Below are 20,016 nucleotides of genomic sequence, written 5' to 3'. Positions count from 1 at the left end.
TATTCGCCATCCCTGGAGGTCCCTGTATATGCTGTAAGTCTAAGATTAAGACACTAAACAGGAATAAATTCATCAAGTTGACTATCAGTTGTTGATTTCAATGATATTATCAACGTTTAAACAAGGTATATTGTACTAACAGCTAACTGTTAGCTTTAGCGTAGCATATAAATATATATAATCCAGTGTAATCCACTGTATCTGCATTTCTCTTGATTTCAAATTCAGTTGAAAATTCACTCACACCATACGCCATTTTACCTCCTTTCCAACTTCTTTTTCCCATGAGATCATTAAAAATGGCAATCTCAAATATTTTAGCACTGGATACAACTGTCAAAGACGCCATATTTAATTTTTTGCAAATGATTAAAAGGTTGTGTGGGATAAATTTCCAGAGTTTTTTTGACAGCAAGAAAGACATATTTTATTTATTTGCATCAGCTGAAGGTCAATATTACAACTAAAGCTTGTACGTCTATCCCTTTAAGGCGATTCACACCAAGGGCGATAACTATAACACAGTAAGTATAACTATAAACTTTTATTATCGTTCTTATTCTGAGAATAGCAAAGTCCACATCACGACTATAACGATAATGACACACATGAACAATATCGTTGGACTCACTTTCAGAATGATTTTTTCCAGCTGATGAACGATAAAAACATTGACAGCCAATCAGAATCCACCTCTAGCATTTAAAGTAGCAGACAACAAAGAATAAACCGAACGTTATCGTCCTGTAGTGTGGATATAGTTATCTTCATAGTTATCGTTCTTGGTGTGAACGGGCTTTTAGCCCGCATTTCATTCGCGAAATCTGAAATATGGCGCTATTTTTTCGTCCATTGCGCATTTTTTTGAACTTACAAACACAAGTATTTTTTCCCAGCGAAATGGAGGACTCTTTGGCAACCACATTAACCACATAAACGGAGACCCCCGGAGGAGCTCCGGCCACCAGACGAACACCACACAGCGCCCCCTGCAGGTGCAGCCGCCCCCACATTACGCCCACATGGAACAGCCTGTGGGGCGCCTGGGCCGCGCCAATGCTATGGCCCAGCAAAACCATCATCGCCACCACCATCATCACCATCATCATCACAACTCCTACAACAAGTCGCCCAAGTCTACCAACATCAACCTAAATAACGCCAACATGTCCAGTTTACCTAACGGAGGACACAATCGGTACTATGAGCATATGCCCGCTAACGGCTACCCGGGATCGTACTATGGAGAATATGACAAGCCCAGGACCCCACAAGGGCAAAGGTGAATGCTAGTTTTTTGTTCATCCAACATCTTTCTCTCAGCTTTTTTATATATTTATTCATATGTATTCAACGCTAGCAGAGTATGGCGTAATCTCATGAATATCAACAACTTCTTAAACCAATTCCTTTGATCCCTTCGGATTGTTTGGAATTGCTTCAGGAAGGATGTTTTTTAAGGTCAATGCAACTTCTTAAAGGTGCAGTAAGCGATTTCTGAGAGTCATTGTTGAACACTGTTGATATTTAAAAATCAACTCAAACAAACACACCCCTCCCTTCATTGCTCCGCCCCCAAAATGCACGAATACGCAGTGCAAGAGTGGATGTCTCTTTACCATAGCAGAGGCGCAGCAAAAAAAAGCTTCGCGAAAAATAAAGTTAAGATGACGAACAATGACAAGTAAGAACAAAAAATTAACATACAGTACATGAGTATATACAAGCAAGAGTCCGTTGTTAGTCGCCAGAAGCACACTCTCAAAACCAATGTTACTCACATATGGAGCAGAAAGAAACACAACCTTGGTGTCCATTTTCAGGCCTTGTCCTGCACTGGAAAGCTATTCTAATATTAACATGGATCCTAAAGCTCTTACCTGATCATAACCCTTCTTTTACAGGAGATATTCCTCTAAGCTTTTCTCTTTTGTAATGTCTCTCAGCCCTCTCTCTTTTCTACAGTCTTTCTTCAAATCTCCCTCTTGCTCTCTCTCTCTCCTCCCCCATCATGAGTGGACATGCCCTCTACTGCTGATTGGCTACAAGTTTGTTGTGGTGCTCGGTCCGATCCACTTTCAACAGCATTTTTCAGAAATTGCTTCCTGCACCTTTAAGTACTTCTTTAGTAGATTGGAAAACAAGAAAGTGACTTTTAAACTCTGCATCCATTTACATTTATGCATTTAGATGATTATTCATGCACATTATTATCAGCTTTAAGGTGTGGTCACATTTATTGTTCGGCCAATTTTTGCATGCAAAATCCATTCTCAATAGGATTTCAGGCACTTGGAAATTTTGTGTGAGGGTGAAAGATTTTGCAACTGGTTCAAGTTGGTCCCGTGAATTTGCTGCCTTGACCAACAGAAATCTGCTTGGTTTTTCACTAACTTCTTTGTGAGCAGTGCTTCATACATCTGTACACTATTGACAATAGAAAATTGACCTTTTTAGCCGGAAATTTCGCCAATGTGACCACACCTTTAGACCATTTTAAATTATTTTCCTTTTTAGCATTTATCCATCTTTAAATCAAAGCACCTGGCCCCTGTCCTATGCTGGTCCATTATCTGGCCGTGGTGATACCATGTTTTCTTCAAGGTGTTTTCACACAATCTCATGAGAAAATAACTATTTTACGAGGTGCTTGAATTTGTTCAAACTATGATATTTTGGAAAAAATTTGCATAAAAGTTCATCCCTAAACCTAACCATCAGTGGGGCATAATAAGCAGTACAAAAACGTACAAATGAGATTACATAATTCATTCGAATTAGCCACGGATTCACCAAAATGTAAAATAGGTAGAAATTGCAAGAGAGTGTGTTGGTTTTCACTCTAGAGAATTTGATGTGGACCCAAGTCCATTTGAGGTGCTCGGGAAGTTTTTAATGAGATGAACAAGAAAAATGGCCAACCTTGAGATAGGTCTTACTCCCTGTCTCATCACGTTAATAAAGCCATTTATGGGGAGGGGTTTCAAAAACCTGATCTGGTCATCCGAGCAAAGATTAGACATGATATGTATGATTATCAGAAAAACTAAAGTTTTTGTTAAAATCCTTGTTGGACTGCCCCAAGAAATCAGAGGAAAACCGAATTATGTTTTTTAATCAATTGGTTCATTTATAAGCAAAAAAAGGTCATTTTTGGTGGCTCGGGTTTTGGTAGACTGACCCCAAAATGAATAAAATTTATGTTCAGACCCTCCATGGTTGGTTTTTACCAATTTCAAAAAGTAAAGAAAACCAAACTTTCCATGTTTTTGGTGCTTTATTGAACTTGTCAAACCAAAAAGTCATGTGAAGTGTGGAGGACGGGGTGTAATTCAACTCAGGTTTGGACAAAGCCATCGAAGCAAGTGTGAAAACAGCCTCACATATATAAAAATGCTGTATATATCCTGTATATACTGTATGATATATGTGCCCATCCATTCCCCTTTCCTATTCCTCTGCTTTTCTCAACCTTTCTCTTTTCTTCCTAATGGAAATGCTTTCTCTTAACCATCTCTCTGCTTTCTGGAACAGAAGGCGCTACTATGAGACGTATATTAGGTATGTTACATTAGGTATTATATGTTTACATAGCAGGTACTGTTGCTTGTATAAAAACAGATGGTGAATGATAAGCAGAACTGTGGCCGGTGGGTAATAGCGTTGGGCTTTCTACCTCAGCCCCGTCCCACATGGCGCTTGATGTTGACTTTACTTGTCTGCAAAAGTCCACAAGACTGGTTGACTGGCGCTATTTGGGACAGGGCCTTTATATACACACACAGATAGACTTTCAAAACTGGAAAGATGATAGGAGCATCTAGTAAAGCATTACCAAATCAGGATAAGTCTTTGAGTCTCTGTGTGTTGTGATTGGGTGATGAATGGAAAGAGGGGCTTGCTGCATGTGTCTGCTGGATAACTGGTGCTAACTAAATGAAATGCTTGCCTTAAAGGATGACTCATTATTAGATTAATACTTTATAGAAATGTAAATAACACTTAAACACAGTGTTTATTTCTAGTTAAGTACATTTTATGTACCTTATTTTTCTAGAACAAGAGTTGTCCTTTAAGTTCCCCTCTGCAGGAATGTTGATATGTCCTATATATTGGGCCAGTGGGGTTGCTAGTCTGTTTAGTATTAAGACCTTAGAGTAGATGCTATTTCTTTTACAAAAAGCATGGCTGGGAGGGATAGATGTGTAGTTTGCTCAATATTTTGTACGTCAAGCAACACGCCATTCATGATTTAAAGTTGTAGTAAATTATAGAGCTGTCCCCATTTATCAACTAAAAGTTAGTCGATGAGAAGAGGATTAGTCGACTGAATTTTAATTAGCCGGTTAGTCGTAGAAAAATTCCACTGGAATTGCCGTAGTGTGACGGACAGATTGTTAACACGGCTGGTCCATGTGGTAATTATGTCGGGCAGGAGATCCAAACATTCGCCAATCATTCATCAACCTCAAACATGGCTTATCATTTGAAACATGTAAGTAGTAGCCTAACGACGTTAGCCCCCTAACATGGCGGCTCGCTCTAACGCTTACCTAGATAAATGTGCGCTATTATTATTATTATATAATTTTTATACTATTTTTAGTTATTTGCTGTACATATACATTGACAAATAGAACGTCCCAATGAGGTTTTGCTTATTTACTAATGAGGTCTCACTGCGGTCTGGAGCCGCACGTCTGCATGGTAGTGCATGGTCTTTTGCTGACTCGTTGACCACAATCTAACCGGCCTCTCACTGACCTCTTGACCTTCACGCAGGGCGCAGGGCAGCGACAGAAGACGACCCACTATACGCCGCGAAGAGGAGTATGAAGAAGATCGATACTCTGGAGAGTACTACAGCGGAGAAGAGTTTTACGAAGATGAAAGCATGCTGTCGGGTGATAGGTAAAACATTGTGACACTTGTGTCACACAAAACATAAATAAATCAAATTTACAGAAATATATTGACGGATATTTTCCATATTCAGGTACCCCAACAGTGACCAGGAGTACGAGACGCCACGGGGTTACCACCATCCTGACAGTTATTATGATGATGACGAGCAGCCCCTTTATCACGATCCACATAGGTCACCAAAGAGAAGACTGCTTCCTCCAACACCACAAGGCAAGTCTTGGTGTTACATGCGGAAAATTTCATTTGTGTTGTTCTGTACAAACAGGCCCTCTGCTTTATGGTTCAGCGTTGATATCAGAAGATAAGGGTTGTGTGATATCGACAAAAAAATTGGATTTTGCCGATTTTTAATATTACTATAATATTGCACACCCCTACAGAAGATATTAATCTCTCTCATTAATAGGTAATCGGAGACCATCATTCAATTTTGAGTGTCTGCGCAGACAGGGCAGTCAAGACGATCTTCCTCACCAGCGAACTGCTCTTCCGTTACATCTCATGCAACACCAGGTAACATCAATTATTACAGTAGTGTTTAACCAAATGAATAGTGACTTCATGGAGGAATCATGATGATATTATACAGAGTTTTCATTTTATTTGTTAATATTTACATGTAATATTTAACTTTAAAAATTTATATTGGTATCGACTAATGAAATGATTAAATATTATGACTATCCTACATGCCAGAATAGTATTATGTGTCAGTGCATTTATATTGACCACTGTACTTGTGGTTCCAGGTGATGGCGGTAGCGGGTCTAGACTCCAGTAGGGCTCGCAGGCTTTCACCTACTCAATCTACCAGATCATGGGCGTCACCTCCTCCCACTCCTGCAAGTAAAGACAGAACGCCGTACTACACGCCACTGATCCGCGTGGACCGTCCGCTGAGGGACAGCGCTAGCAGCAGTCACTCATCCATCAGGAAGAGCTCATGGTATACAGATGATCCCGAGTACCAGCAGAGGAACTACTCACCCGTTCATCTGCAGGTCCCACCAGAGTATAGAAACCAGTACCATCAGAAGAGAGGTAGCGCTACCAGCCTGGTAGAGGCGGTGAGTCTGACAACTCCTACAGTATTTCTATTTATGAGATGTCAGTAGTCAAAATAGTAGTTAGTAGTAATAGTAGTTTAAATTTAAATCTTTGGATTTTAACATGTGAACTAGCACTACATCTACATAAAGCCCAAAGTATACTTTGGCCATACGCGTGCAGCGCAGTCATTGTGTGTGACAGCGCGTAAAACAGTGTGATTTGAAAACAAAAGTGTGTTAGATAGTGTGTAAACGCGTCTTTCCACTCTCACGGCCAAAGGAGTATACTTTGAAAGACAGAACGGAATGCGGAAAATATACCCGGGGCTTTAATCCAGATACATTAGAAAAGGTTTTTGTTTCAAACGCTCTCAATCCACATTTTGTATTGATGTTTGCCATTAGAAAACTAGAAGCTTGTTCTGTTCTTGTGTCGGTACACTACAGATTTCAAGAATGAGGGACGAGGGAAATAAGGTGCTTTCAATTTGATATAATTTGAACCCATAACCAGGCCAGAAGTACATAAGACACCGTTTTCATTCCCTCTTTTGAAAGGTTTCTAGTTTCAGGACAAAATGTTTCTACAGGCAGTGACCGTATGTCTCACTACGTGTCAGCAAAGAAAGGATCTTAGAATTTATGCTGACAGAACAAAGCATCATTTCATCCTTTCTCATCTTTGAGCAGGTCTTGATATCAGAAGGACTGGGTCGATACGCCAAGGATCCAAAGTTCGTGGCTGCCACGAAACACGAGATCGCGGACGCGTGCGAGATGACCATCGACGAAATGGAGAGCGCCGCGAGCCATCTCCTGAACGGTGGCATCACGCCGGTAGTCAACGGCGTCAACGTGTTCCCCATACTGGGCCACAGAGACTACGAGCTGCAAGATGTCTCGGCTAGCTACAGCGACGAGGAACCGGACCCCGAACCCAGACCGCCATATGAGGAGGACCTGGCAGACGAAATGATATGCATTACCACTTTATAGCGCCTGATAAGAGGCTGCTGCTGTTCCTCAGAAACTGATCAGCAAAACAAAAAAATATGAACTATATTTATTGGCTTACTACCTAAAGAAGTGCCTTTACAGCAGAGCAGAAAGGCACCACAGGAACGGACGCATCGGTGCCGCTCGCTCACTTCCTGTTCACGCAGGAAGTTGGCAGCCACGGCGCCGGGGAGGAGCTAAGAAGGACCGCCCAGAACTTTAATTGGCTGCTCGTACCGTCACTGCAGGAAATGGACCAATGAGCAGCGAGGAGCGGTACCCAGGGGCAGGCTGTTTCCAAGGTGATGACAATCAGAAAGATTCTCATTACCTCAGTCACTTTATTAAGGGTTTTGCATATCAAGCACGTTGCAAGCTCAATGCAAGCAAGTATGGCATATCCCTCCACTAAGGCTGTAGTTTCGACTCGCACCGTATGATTATTTTAGTAACGTTTAAGGCATATTTTAGAGAACAAACGCTAATTCTACAACACTGGTTTACAATAAGGATATCATGCAGGTTTGTGGATTTCAAGAGGATTTCAGCATTTGTGTTGAATGCACTAGCAGACAGGTTATTTTTTTAATTTAGGATAGCCTGTTTGATATTTCATAATTTGCTGTAAATGACTTGTAATATAAAGCAAAGAAAAACTTTGTAAAGAGACATTCTATATTTTGTAATTATGTACTGTACAAAAAAAGCAGCAATATTAATCCTAAATTGATGTTATTGCATTACGAAAAAGACTAAATTTGGTGTTATTTTAATAGGTACTGTACTTTATTAAATTCTTTGCCTTTATTCTTTGCTCATATGCATTCATACTTGTTTGTGAGAAGTATAGAACAAAAAAGCCAATTTTATATGAGGTTATTATGTCTGTGACACACCCGCACAAGATATGCAAGTCGTTTTCTCATTGTCCGTTTCATAAGCGTAACCGACGTAGTGTTCCTTTCAAATCTACGGTATGCAGTATGGGTCATGAACGTTGACCTTCTTTATGGGGAATTCAGTAGGGCTTACAGAATCGTGTCTTAATCGTGCTCTTGTTTGTGTATATTGAAGGAGTCTGTCTCATTTTAAGGGTTTGTGTGTGTGTTTCGTTGCATATTTTGTGCAGGGGAGGTGCACAGGAAGGTGCAATGGTAAATGCTTTGTGCATTAACGATGCTGCTTAATTAGTCTGCAATTAAACTGTACGACCCTCACCAGGAACATGCTGCCACTTGGAAAAGCCTGCTGCCACTGGCTGATCTATAGCTGATCTCGAAATTGCGCTAGGGTTTCAGATCAGCGACTCATTTCCACCAATGTATTTAGGTGTTTTGAATACTGAAATCTTCCTTTAGTTTTATAATACTGATAATGAAGATGATTATGATGACAAAATTTGATTATGGGGGAGTTTTGGGTTGTTTGAAGTGTATGTTCGCATCTTGCATCCTTAAAGGAACAGTTCAGGCTAAAATGAAAATCCTGTATTCACTCACAGTCACCGTCATGTCATCAAAACTGCTGTTTTTTCCCCATTGAACACAAGGATCATTTTCAAGCTTAAGTTATATATAGCATTTCTCTGTGGGGGCAGAGACTAAATGAAATTTAGTCAGATGATCATATTTCAGAACTGTCCAAATACAGATGAAGCCTTGATTCATGCTCTAAATGGAGAGTAAAATCAATGACTTTAGATATACAGAGACGGTCCACTCATGAGAATTAGTCCCGCCTTCTAAATTAAAGAGCCAATCGCCAATTGGTAAAGCCGGGGGCAATCTGACCAATGAGAGGACAGTTTACTCGCATGTGACTTGTATTAATAAATTTTGGTCTGTTTAGAAATGTTGCCTTGTGAAAGCGATTCAAACCAAGAAGAATAACAATAGTAACAATTTGAATTCCAATCTACAGGTCTGAAAGCGCCCTAAGTCACTTTGGATATAAAAGTGTCTGCCAAATGCATTAACCCTTAAAGACTTAGAACATTTTTGAGGCACCTGACTCACCGCCTGTACTTTTCTTGGTTTTTCTAACCCATTCTAGCAGTCGGCATCAAGTTTTTTGAAGTTTCAATGTAGCTCGTTTAAAGTCCCAATTTTACATTCATTTTGTCAGAGAACATAGAAATAAACTAGAAATAAGAAAAACAGCTGCAAAATTTTGGTTTTATTTACTGACAATGATGATGTTTTCAAAAAAAAATTTAATTAATAGAAATATAGTTAAACAATAACAAAACACTGAAGCAAAAGTGACTATATATTCTGAACATGAACAACAATATAACAAATGCAAATGATTTAACATGCTAATTGTTGGTACAAAAGACCAAAACTATGTTTATTGGTTGAGTAGATGACAGTTTCATCCAATCTGGGCTTGGGGGTGGGACTAAGCTTCAACAGTCGTTCCAGTTTGACTCTAAGAACAATAGTTATTTTTAGCCGTGGGCGACTGTCTCGGCCTTTAAGGGTTAATGTAAGTGAGTGACATAAGAGTGAGTATCTAATGACAGAATTTTCATTTTTGGGTGCACTATCCCTTTAAGCAAGGCAAGAATCTGGTTAAGCAATACTGACCCCCTTTCCCCCACTTTTGCTTTTCTTTTGCTTTCTTTTCACCTTTCACTTCAGCTCTGGCTTCTGGAAATACCTCTTTTAGAGCAGGGGAAACATATCAGCATTTGAAGCGTCCTTTTTGTGAGTGTCTTTGCCTATAAGGTGTTGTAAATCGCTGTCCTTAGGCCGCAACATGGGATTACATCAATTCAGTTGACCTTTTGTCACTTCCAACAGGCAAATTACTCCTGAGCACTATGGGCAAAAATAAAGAAGAAAAAAAAGTTTGACTGCGAAGGCCACTGCCTTGAAGTGTTAAGCTTCACTACAGTTTAAATAAAGGGAAATGTGGGGTTTGTTGGAAATTGTTGTTCTTGAGTGTTATTGATCTCTTGTGTTTTGAAAGAGTACTGTGCTTTTCAGTCAACCGAATACTGTCATGAAACACTGCGCGTGCACATCTGAAAGGGCTGAAATAATCAAGTGCGGGGGGGGGGAAGATGAAACATTGTGTTCTGGTCTTCATGTTGATTATACTGTATCTTGTAAACGGACCAATGCACATTCTTGGCACATTGTACTATTCGTAGCAATTACTGGTAAGGACAATAAAATATGCATTATTTTTAATAAACAAAGAAAAAACTTTTCAAAAAAACGTATTGAACTAAAGATTTAACTTTTACCTCGTGTCAGGGACTCCTGAATAGAAAGAAAAAATTTGGTTTCTTAATATACCAATGGGATTTTACTATTAGCACATTGCTGTTCGTCTTTGCACAAATTACTGTAACGTGCAATTTGTTTTCCCTGTTTTCTATTCATATTTTGTGTATCAAGGTGGGCGAATTTTGTACTCTTTTTCTGTGACTGTGCGTACGGTTTAGTGAAATCTATATGTCATTTACATTTCACCTTTTAATGCTGGGACAAACAGAAGAAAGGGTGGGGGTGGGGGGGGAGTACACTCCTCTGTATTGTTAACGCTGATATGTTAACGAAAAAATGGAAAAAAGTATTATACAGTACAAGTTTTCAGAGCCACATCTGTTGATTATCACATTTCCATCTAGAGTTGTTGCTATACTATTATATACTTTTTCTTATTAATGCTGTAAGGAAACTTAAGATTATAGTGTAACATATGTACATATGTAACGGAAAGATGCGTGGTGATGTTCTCCATTTGAAAGTCTTTATCTTTGCTCTGTTATGGTTTTTATTCCATGAAGAAAAAGAAAAAAAGGGTTTTCTCTTCGTAGCAGATGACTTATAATATCCCTCTAGGTTTTGTATTGATGCATTTTTTGTAATTTTCCTATTTATTTTGGCCTGGACTTGATTTGAATCAATATTGAAATTTTATTTTCTAATGATTAATACAGAATAAACTTAATGAATAAACAAACAACTGTCTCACTTATTTGTACAAGAACATTGAACTGCAATTCGTAATATAAGGCTTCTGTACAGCTACGGAAAGACTTCAGTGCTAATAAACGTGTCTCAGTAGATCTATGGGTTAAGGCTACTTTAATTGGAAAGTATTAAGAAAGATTTAATCAGATTATTTTGCAAAATTCATCTGGGGCTTTGGGATCCAGATGACCATCAGATGATGTAGTGTTCTTGACTCATTTAAAGGGATAGTTCACCCAAAAATGAAAGTTCTGTCAGTAATTACTCATCCTCGTGTCGTTCCAAACCTGTAAGACTTTCGTTCATCTTCAGAACACAAGTCTGAGAGCTTTCTGTCCCTCCATTGACGGCTACGCAACTACAACTTTGACCCTTATTTGTTTATACGTGAATAAAAGCCTAAATTAAATCTGTTCATCATATAAAGCGATTGAGTCTCTTCAGAAAATTTGGACTAAACTGCTCAATTAATATGGATTAGTTTTACGATCTCTTTATGAACTTTTTGAAGCATCAAAGTGGTGGTTATGTAGCTGTCAAAGGAGGGACAGAAATCACTCAATTTTCATTTTTGGGTGAACTTAACTCTTCAGGGGTTTTAGAATAATAGTGAACTTCAATATTTGTAGTTACGCTTGCGTCCAAAAGTTTTAGGTCAGTGACATTTTTAAATGTTTCTGAAAGAAGTCTCTTCTACTCACCAAGGCTGCTTTTATTTGATGAAAAATACAGTTAACACTGCAATATTGTGAAATATTATTACAATTTAAAGGGATACTTCACCGATTAGCATTAAGCTTTGTATCAGTAGAAACCCGGTAGTATTTTCGAATGATCGTGCTTCCCTCCTTCATGTCCCCCTGAGACGAGAGATTTCTGTAGTGTGTGTCTGGAAAAAAAACTCTGATGACGCAAAAATCGTCATTTATCGTCATCTGAGGCTTTTTTGTCCAGAGGCGAGAGACTCCAGCCAGTAAGGAGGAGCTCGTCCCGCATGTCTTCAACCCGCCCATAGGGGGATCTCACGATAAAACGGCGTCTTTTCAGTTTCGAGTCAACTAGCATCCTAGTTGTATCATTTCTTCCGATACTGCCCTCTGTAACCGGTAGGCGTGGCTTGGGAGTGTCCTCGTAGGGCAGCGAAGCAAGTGCATTCTGGGAGTTGTTGTCTTTCATCCACATGAGCCAAAAATACATTTTCTGGCTTTTCTCTGTCTAGAAGGCACCAACTTCTAAAATAATTTCCAATTTAAATACACATTCATCTTTCCAGCGGTGAAATATCCCTTTAAGATAGCTGTTTTCTATTGTAATATATTTCAAAATGTTATTTATTCCTGTGATCAAAGCTGAATTTTTAGCATTACTCCAGTCTGCAGTGTCACATGATCCTTCAGAAATCATTCTAATATGATGATTTGCTGCTCAAGAAACATTTCTTATCAATGTTGAAAACAGTTGCTTATTTTTTTTTTTTCAGGATTCTTTGATCTATAAGCTAGTATACAACCTAAATGTTGACAAAAATGAACTTTTAGAGCATAAAATGTAGTCTTTCTTCTGGTAAAAAAAAAAAAAAAAAAAAGACAAAAATAACTGTTGGCTTATCTTGAACTCAGGAGATACGCGTTTTTGTCCAATCAAGTACTGTCTAGAATGAAAATGTCCCTAGCTAGTTCTGAATAGCATTTGCAAGTAATGAATCACAGATGAGATGTGAATGAAAAACGATTGGCCTTAAATACCCACCCTTCACCATCTTCAATAGGAAATACATACAGGAAAGGAAACAGTGTTCATTAAATCATCTCTCTTTAAGCAGAGAAGCACCTTCATCATGCACAACAGACTGCAGTGAATGGTAAGTCAGTCTGGGCTGATTTTGTTGTTCAATGGTGACACGACGGTCTGAACATCTGATGCATCGTCCTCTGAAGGCCAGGGAACCTTTCCACACATCAGGAGTGGTATTGCATACCTCTGGAACTAGAAAAGAACGTTATCATTTTTAAACAGCCCACCTTACTACTTTAAACAACACTAGCTGTTTGGCATTGGAGAACCCCCCCTTTTTTTTAAATAAAAAAATATTTAAATATTCTTTTATTTTCTCATAATATACATTACAGCATCACCTCTTCTCTCACAGTGTCTGAAACGGTTCGATAAAGGATTCACTCTCTCTTAACCCCTCCTTTCTGAGAGCCTGTACTCTGATTGGTCAGATGGCCCAGTCTGTTGTGATTGGTCGGCGGAGGCTTCCTCAGAGCTTGTTACACAGTGTTACGAACAGTAACAATGATTTTACCGTATTAATTCGAGCCTGAGTCCTCATTCATTCTACAGCGCTGAAAACGGCATCTTCTCGACGTGTCGACCACACAAACCAAACTCTTCCAGGCCTCGTTTGAGGGCAGGACAAAGTCGACATTGAATCGCAGGCAGCCAATGAGGGCCATAGGCTGACATTATGTAAATTTGTAACAAACCAACATAGGCTTGCGCATCGGTTCTTTCTTTTGGGAGACGATAACTCCATGAATGTCTTTTGTGTTAAACTAGGCAAATCAGACTGATGAACATGATTGATCTGCATCTGATTCACTCACCTGTTTGTTCATGTATATGTAGATCATAGGGTTGTATACAGTGCTGCTCTTGGCCATGTATATGGGTACCACCTTCACCAGCACAGGCAACTGGACATCAGGGTTGAAGATAACCATTAGAGCCAGAGTAGCATATGGTAGCCAACTCACAAGGAACGCCAACACCATCATCACCACCATCCGCGCCACCTTAGCCTCTGCCCTCGCAGCCGCACCTCCACCTACCTTAGCTACCTGTCAGACAAACAGTGGTGGAACACATACACAAATTAAATACTTGAATAAAAGAACAGATACCCTAATAAAATATGACTCCAGTAAAAGTTTTCACTTTAATTTTTACTTGAGTGAAAGTACAAATACACTTGGTTTTTAAAGTACTTAAAAGTCAGCATTAAAACGAAGTTGCGATGATATGTATATCTGAGTGAAAAGGGTTCTTTAACAAAAACAAAACAAAGTAGGGCGGGGCTTGATTTGGTCCATGGGGAATTGATTGGATGGTTGTTGTTTGCTATAGCTGTGATGTCATGTGAGTGACAGGTTGCCCTTTACGTGCAAGTAAATGGGAAGTTAATTTGAATAAAGAATACAAGAATATGAATAAAATAAACTAGTCTATAATATGAAAGATTAGTAGCCTACAGACATTTAATATGTATAGGCTATTAATTTGCAAATTAGGAAACATTTAATATTTTTACCAAAACTTATAGCCTACAATATTAAAATATTAAACTTCAATATAGTAAAATATAAATTTTAAGTTACTGATAATTCAAGAGTGCAAACAAGTGAAAGAAATATACCATGATATGATGATGGAAAATACATAATTGATAATGTACAGATGTCACATGGGGCAAAATGTCATAAAGTATGTCATAATTTCATTATTAACATAATTTTTATGTCTTTATTATAATTTACAAAACATAAATTATGATTTACATTTTTTCTTATGTGACGGGTAAGCTTCCATAAACAAACGTTATGTTTTTATGAAACGTAGTGGAGTAAAAAATATAACATTACGCGTTAGAATGTAGTGAAGTAAAAGTATATATTTTCCAAAATAAAATAGGCTACTCTCATAAAGTACAGATAGGCCTACTTGAATTATTTTTTTTTTATTAGTGAATACTTTTGTCCACCACTTCAAACAACAAACTAAACATCACCAGCTCATCTGAAGATAACAAAAAAAGCAAAAACGTAAAACAGGTCAAAGATATACTTGTCTTAGCGTGTAGAGCAGCCATGAATATGACACCACAATGATGACAAATGGCACAGCGAAGCAGAGTGAGAAATAACAGATGATGTAAGACATGTTTTTGAAATCTCGACTCTGCCAGTCGGGTCCACATGACGTGCCGACTCCCTCCAGCTGGTAGCTTCCCCAGCCAAAGAGAGGTGGAGTATTCCAGATGAGAGACCAGAGCCAGGATAACGCCAGCCCTCCGGCAGCGTGCTTGCTCTGGAATGTGATGGTACCCAGAGGCTTGCACACTACAAACAGCCGTTCCACAGCTATCAGGGCCACAGTGCACAGCGCTGTTATACCTGTGCAGTCAGCAGAGGAAGAAGAGGACATTAGAGTTGAGATCAAGTTCACTAAATTCACATTTTAAAGGTTAACATCTGTGGCTGTTGGCTGATCATGCTCAGTGTTGGGTGTAATTAATGACTAAGTAATCTAATTACTGTAATTTAATTACGTTTACATTGAAAAGTAAAGTAAGGGATTAGGCTACTCTTCATTTTTCTGTAATTGAATTACAGTTAATTCTGATGATGTAATTGTATTAAATACTGTATAGACTAACAATTCTCTATAAAAAAGGTGAATTTAACATCAAAATTTTATGTTAAAATGTATTTGTTTTTTATGTAACCTTCTCCCTTTGGTCAGTTCAAGAATTATTTATGTAATTATATAGGTTATTGTTATTTGAAAGAATTAAAAGAGCAGTTCCGTGTCTGCCCTTGTATTGTTCAACTCGAGGCTGAGATGGGATTTAGAAAGTAATTAGTAATAAGTAATCCAATACTTTTTAGAGAGAGTATTAATACATTAATCTAATTGCACTGTTGAAGACGTAATTAGTATAGCTAGTAATTAAGGCTACTTGCAGTGCAATGTAGTCCGATTCACAAACAAGTGACTCTTGAGCCGATTGAATGAAATAATAAAGTGCATTGTAATTCAATTCAAAAATAATAATGACACGTGTGTGAACCAGATCTCTTAATGAATAGTTCAAGAAGACTCGCGTGCCCTCTCTGTTTTAGCCTACTCATCCTGATGAATCCTTGAATGTCCAGTCTTTAAGTCAATATCTAATCTACCTAAGGTAAGCTAGGCTACTGAAAGTTATCATTACCTACTGTCAGTGATGATAAGCTGGTTTTGTGTCCTTGTTTTATAGTAACACAATATAACACTATAACTCACGCAACAAAAGCACTTCAGTCCAAAATTACCGAACCATTACAATTCGTGAATGAATCACTCATTTGAATCGGTTCTTTTGTGTCAGTTGGTCAAGCAGGTTTGCGAAACATTGAATCAGTTCGTGGAAACTAGTCTAAAAATCATTCCGACAGTTCACACACGCTCTGAATTGTATGTAGCGGACACCCGAAAAGACACAGGAAACTAAAAGAGTGCTGGATGAAGTAGATAGCTATTTACTACAGCACATTAAATAAAACCCTACAAATGTCTCCTGTGAATGTCAGCAATGAAACTCTTCGACTTCAACTCTTCGAGCAGGTAAAGACAACAAACAAAACACAGAGTAGGCTACATAACATTGTAGAGTACAAAAGGTATTATGACATGTCCATGCTTTTGAACATATGCCTGTGGTGAATATTAATGGGGGAATCATGCAGTAGGCCCTACCGCGGTATTTTTCAAACTACCATAGTATTACACACTGTAGCCTACCTCCGACACAGCAACAGTACAGTACCTTCAGTGTCATATTATGGTAGTTTGAAAAAAATATTTTGAGAGACTAGAGCAGATTCATGCTAATAAATAGATATTTCATATTCGCTAATATGAACAAATTCCCCAATGCGCAAAAATATTAGCCTACTAATAGGGATCCTTGCTTTATCAACACTAAATATAAAATATTTGGCAGAATAATAAAATTTGGGTTTTAAAGCTAAATCAGGATATAGCTAATTAAATTTGAATAAAGTCATATTTTCTTTTAAATGTTGCTTTTTCAGTGTCTGGGAGCCCATCAGGGGTCCAGTTTACATTATACAGTCTAAAATAATTATTTAGTGTTTGAATGAACTCTAAACAGACTTACCAAATAATGCAACACAAAATCCTTCCAATACACAACCGACCCGTCCCATGATGTAGTGGCCCACAGCATTGCTCACCACATATGGCACACTTCCTGTTAGCGTGATGCCCAGGTCGGACACAGCGAGGTTGACCAGGGCAAAATTCAGTGGCTGTCGCAGCTGTTTGTGCCGGAGGGTGACGACTATCACTGTAGCGTTCAAAACGACAGATGTGATGGAGAACACGGCCATGAGGAGGGACAGCGTGATGAATCCGGCCCACGGCAGGGGCACCTTTGCACCAGAGCCATCATGGATAGACGAGCCATTCAGGAATTCTGGGAAAGAGTCCATTTCCCCAAGTCTTATAAAAATACAGGCAAAAAGTAGTTTTGGTATTTTTTTTCAGTCAGTTTCAAGCTATATTCTTCTCTGCCGGTAAATTCAAGTACATCAGACATGCACCTTTGCATCACACGTCTTCTGTCTGCACATTCAAGTCGGCGACACACACACATAAAAAAGTTCTTATTCAGATTAGGTGCTGTAAGAAGAAAAATCCTAAAGATCCGTACTTAAGACACAATAAGTCCTCCTTGGGTGTGTGATCCCTGATCCAGCTCTTCCCTTGATTGTAGTAGGAGTGTCTCACAAAAAATACTGCATTTTCTGTTTTTCCTTTTAGAATAATGAAAATGTAATGATTCAGAAACACAGCTTTGTGGCTGTTTGCTATAAACAGTGTATATTTAAAATATAGGCATATTACATTAAACAATATATATTTATAGACAGTATATGCAGAGTTTAGAATGAACGGCACTTGAGGTGTCGTTTCAGTATCTACCAGCAGGGGCAAACAGGGTCATGTTAAAGGGTTAAAATTTCATCCAAAATAGAAATGTTGTCTTTAATTACTCACCGTCATGTGTTCCAAACCCATAAGACCTTCGTTCATCTTTGGGACACAAATTAAGATATTTTTGATGAAATCCAAGAGCTTTCTGATCCCTCCATAGACATCAACGTCATTGCAACTTTGAAGGCCCAGAAAGGTAGTAAAGACATCGTTAAAATAGTCCATGTGACTACAGTGGTTCAAATGTAATGGTGACGCAAATACTTTTTGTGCGCAAAAATAAATAAAAATAACGACTTTATTCAACAATTTATTTTCTTCTGTGTTGGATCTCTTACGCTATTCGAGTAGTAACTGCAGTTACTTCTCCGTTTGACGCCAGTGCCGGCTAATTATTGGCCGACGCTGCGCACCACTACACATGCGTGTGATGCAGGCGGGAAGAAAGTCGACCGGAAGTTGAAGCCGGCCGCGTGCCACCATCTTGTAGCAGAACTTCACCTGCAGTTAGCATCCCATTGACTCCCATTCATTTTGGCGTCACTTTGACAGCGAATAACTTTACATCTGAGGCGTTTGAAGACTCCATTTGTCCATTATTTATTTCTAAAGAAACACAACAATGTATAAAATGCTCCATTACCTTGTAGCTTATGTTATGGCCCCGTAGAAGCAGTTTTTGTAAAAGTAGGCTAACGATTGCGTCATAACCATGCGACTCTCTGTCGCACAGTAGAGAGATTACCGTATGGACGGGAGGAGAAGCTTGCGCGCAATCGGGGGGACGTGGAGGCAAAATGACAATATAATTAATCAGAATACCTAGCAAAAGTTGCTCCTGCTCCAAACTCATGGACAATTCCTACTCACACTCTCCGTCTCTGCAAGATTCGGAAGGGAATGATTCAGATTTCTCTTGGCACAGCTACTAGAAGACAGACGGGTTGCTCACGTGGTCCGTAACGCTTTGCTCGGTTTGAGTCTGCGCGTCAGGAAAGGAAGTGCTAAGAAATCGCTAAAAATGGGCTTCACTTGTCTCAATTGAGTTCCAATGGGGTCGCTGTGTCCATTTCTTTTACTGTCTATGGTGTGATGCTGGTGCAGGAGCTGGCCAATAACGAGCGTTGACGTAGAACCTGGAAGTGTTTTTGGGTAAATTATCCCTTTAAGTATGTGCAGTTTTGTAGGCTACTTTTCTGGACTGAAATAATGAAGTGTTTTAGATATTAAAACAGTAAAGTGTTAATATGAATGACAAATGTTGTCCAATTTACAAGAATTCACCATGTGTCAGTGCATTGAGGGCTTATCAGGTTTTTGTTTTGTTTATGTTTTGCTTCTCTATCCATGTATTATTGTATATTCTGTGATAAGCTGAGAAGTGTGATTCCCAGCACCTTCAGTGCCAGATGTCACATTTGCCCTGTACTATGTTTGACCTGCTAAGAGTTTTAACTTCCATTAAGACGAGACAGGGATTACTGTGTGTTTGCCGTGCATTAAAATAGACAAACTCCAGCACAGACTAACCGGATTTGCTTCAAGAGTTAAAACTATTGCTTCTGTCCCTGAAAGACCCACAATTATGTAATCTTATTGTTTTTGTCGTTCTGATTAAAGAAGGACCCAGTAAGACTTCTATATCTGGATGTGCATTTTAATATACATAAGTAAACATATAGGAGACATTTGAAGGCAGGGTAAGCATTTTTTTTAATGCTAGTTGAAAGTCTCTTCACATCCTGATAGCAATCACTAAGTTAAGTGGTCTAAATGTATTTATACTGTATATTTATCATCTGTGGAAGACCATAAAATGTTCGTCCAATCATTGCATCCGGTCCGAATGCATTCATACGATGTCGCATACCTGTCTGTCAATGAATTTCCATACCTCCACGCATGGATGGAAACCTGTGATATTATACTCTGAGAAGTTTCTGAATGTCATTTAGAGTTCTGTGCGTTGTAACAGCATTGCAGTAGTACAGTATGGCTTGTGTTCTTCAGCTTCAGTCGCCGCTGTTTAGCTGAGTCTGTGATGTATGATGCGTTTACCAGCTAATCATGACTGCACAGAGACGCAGGCCGTGTGAAGACAGATCCATCAGACCTCTTACCACACACACGCAAATGCACCTCATCATTTATGTGCTCATGATAATTAGAGGAAGAAAAAAAGAGATGAGAGAATAGCAATTAACTCCTGGATGCCATTGTTAAGCATCAGACTCGAGAGGTCAGTGCTATAGTAGTGGCTGGTCATAAATCTTACT

At 38.9% G+C, this 20,016-nt stretch overlaps 2 protein-coding genes across 2 annotated transcripts in view; one reads left to right on the top strand and one right to left on the bottom strand.

Annotated features, from left to right (window-relative positions):
- The window catches only part of cacna1da (calcium channel, voltage-dependent, L type, alpha 1D subunit, a), a gene marked incomplete at its 5' end in the record, with an annotated part of 84,202 nt that extends 76,425 nt beyond the window's left edge, over window positions 1–7,777 (top strand). The window contains 7 exons of the mRNA XM_081357184.1: window positions 897–1,282; window positions 3,535–3,561; window positions 4,783–4,911; window positions 4,997–5,136; window positions 5,333–5,439; window positions 5,676–5,993; window positions 6,666–7,777. Coding sequence (XP_081213310.1) covers window positions 897–1,282; window positions 3,535–3,561; window positions 4,783–4,911; window positions 4,997–5,136; window positions 5,333–5,439; window positions 5,676–5,993; window positions 6,666–6,971 — 1,413 coding nt within the window. The 3' untranslated portion in view covers window positions 6,972–7,777. The remainder of the gene's footprint in view (window positions 1–896; window positions 1,283–3,534; window positions 3,562–4,782; window positions 4,912–4,996; window positions 5,137–5,332; window positions 5,440–5,675; window positions 5,994–6,665) is intronic.
- Window positions 7,778–12,823: 5,046 nt separating this feature from the next.
- parapinopsinb (parapinopsin b) lies at window positions 12,824–17,235 on the bottom strand (the record flags this gene model as incomplete). Its single annotated transcript, XM_081357695.1, has 4 exons — window positions 12,824–12,943; window positions 13,567–13,800; window positions 14,804–15,132; window positions 16,902–17,235. The coding sequence occupies 4 exons, from the start codon at window positions 17,233–17,235 to the stop codon at window positions 12,824–12,826; spliced, it is 1,017 nt and encodes a 338-aa protein (XP_081213821.1).
- Between the last annotated feature and the right edge of the window lie 2,781 nt (window positions 17,236–20,016).

The sequence above is a fragment of the Scardinius erythrophthalmus genome (assembly GCF_964197995.2).
Source record: "Scardinius erythrophthalmus genome assembly, chromosome: 25".
Taxonomy (NCBI): Eukaryota; Metazoa; Chordata; class Actinopteri; order Cypriniformes; family Leuciscidae; genus Scardinius; species Scardinius erythrophthalmus.
This window is presented reverse-complemented; position numbering and strand designations above follow the sequence as displayed.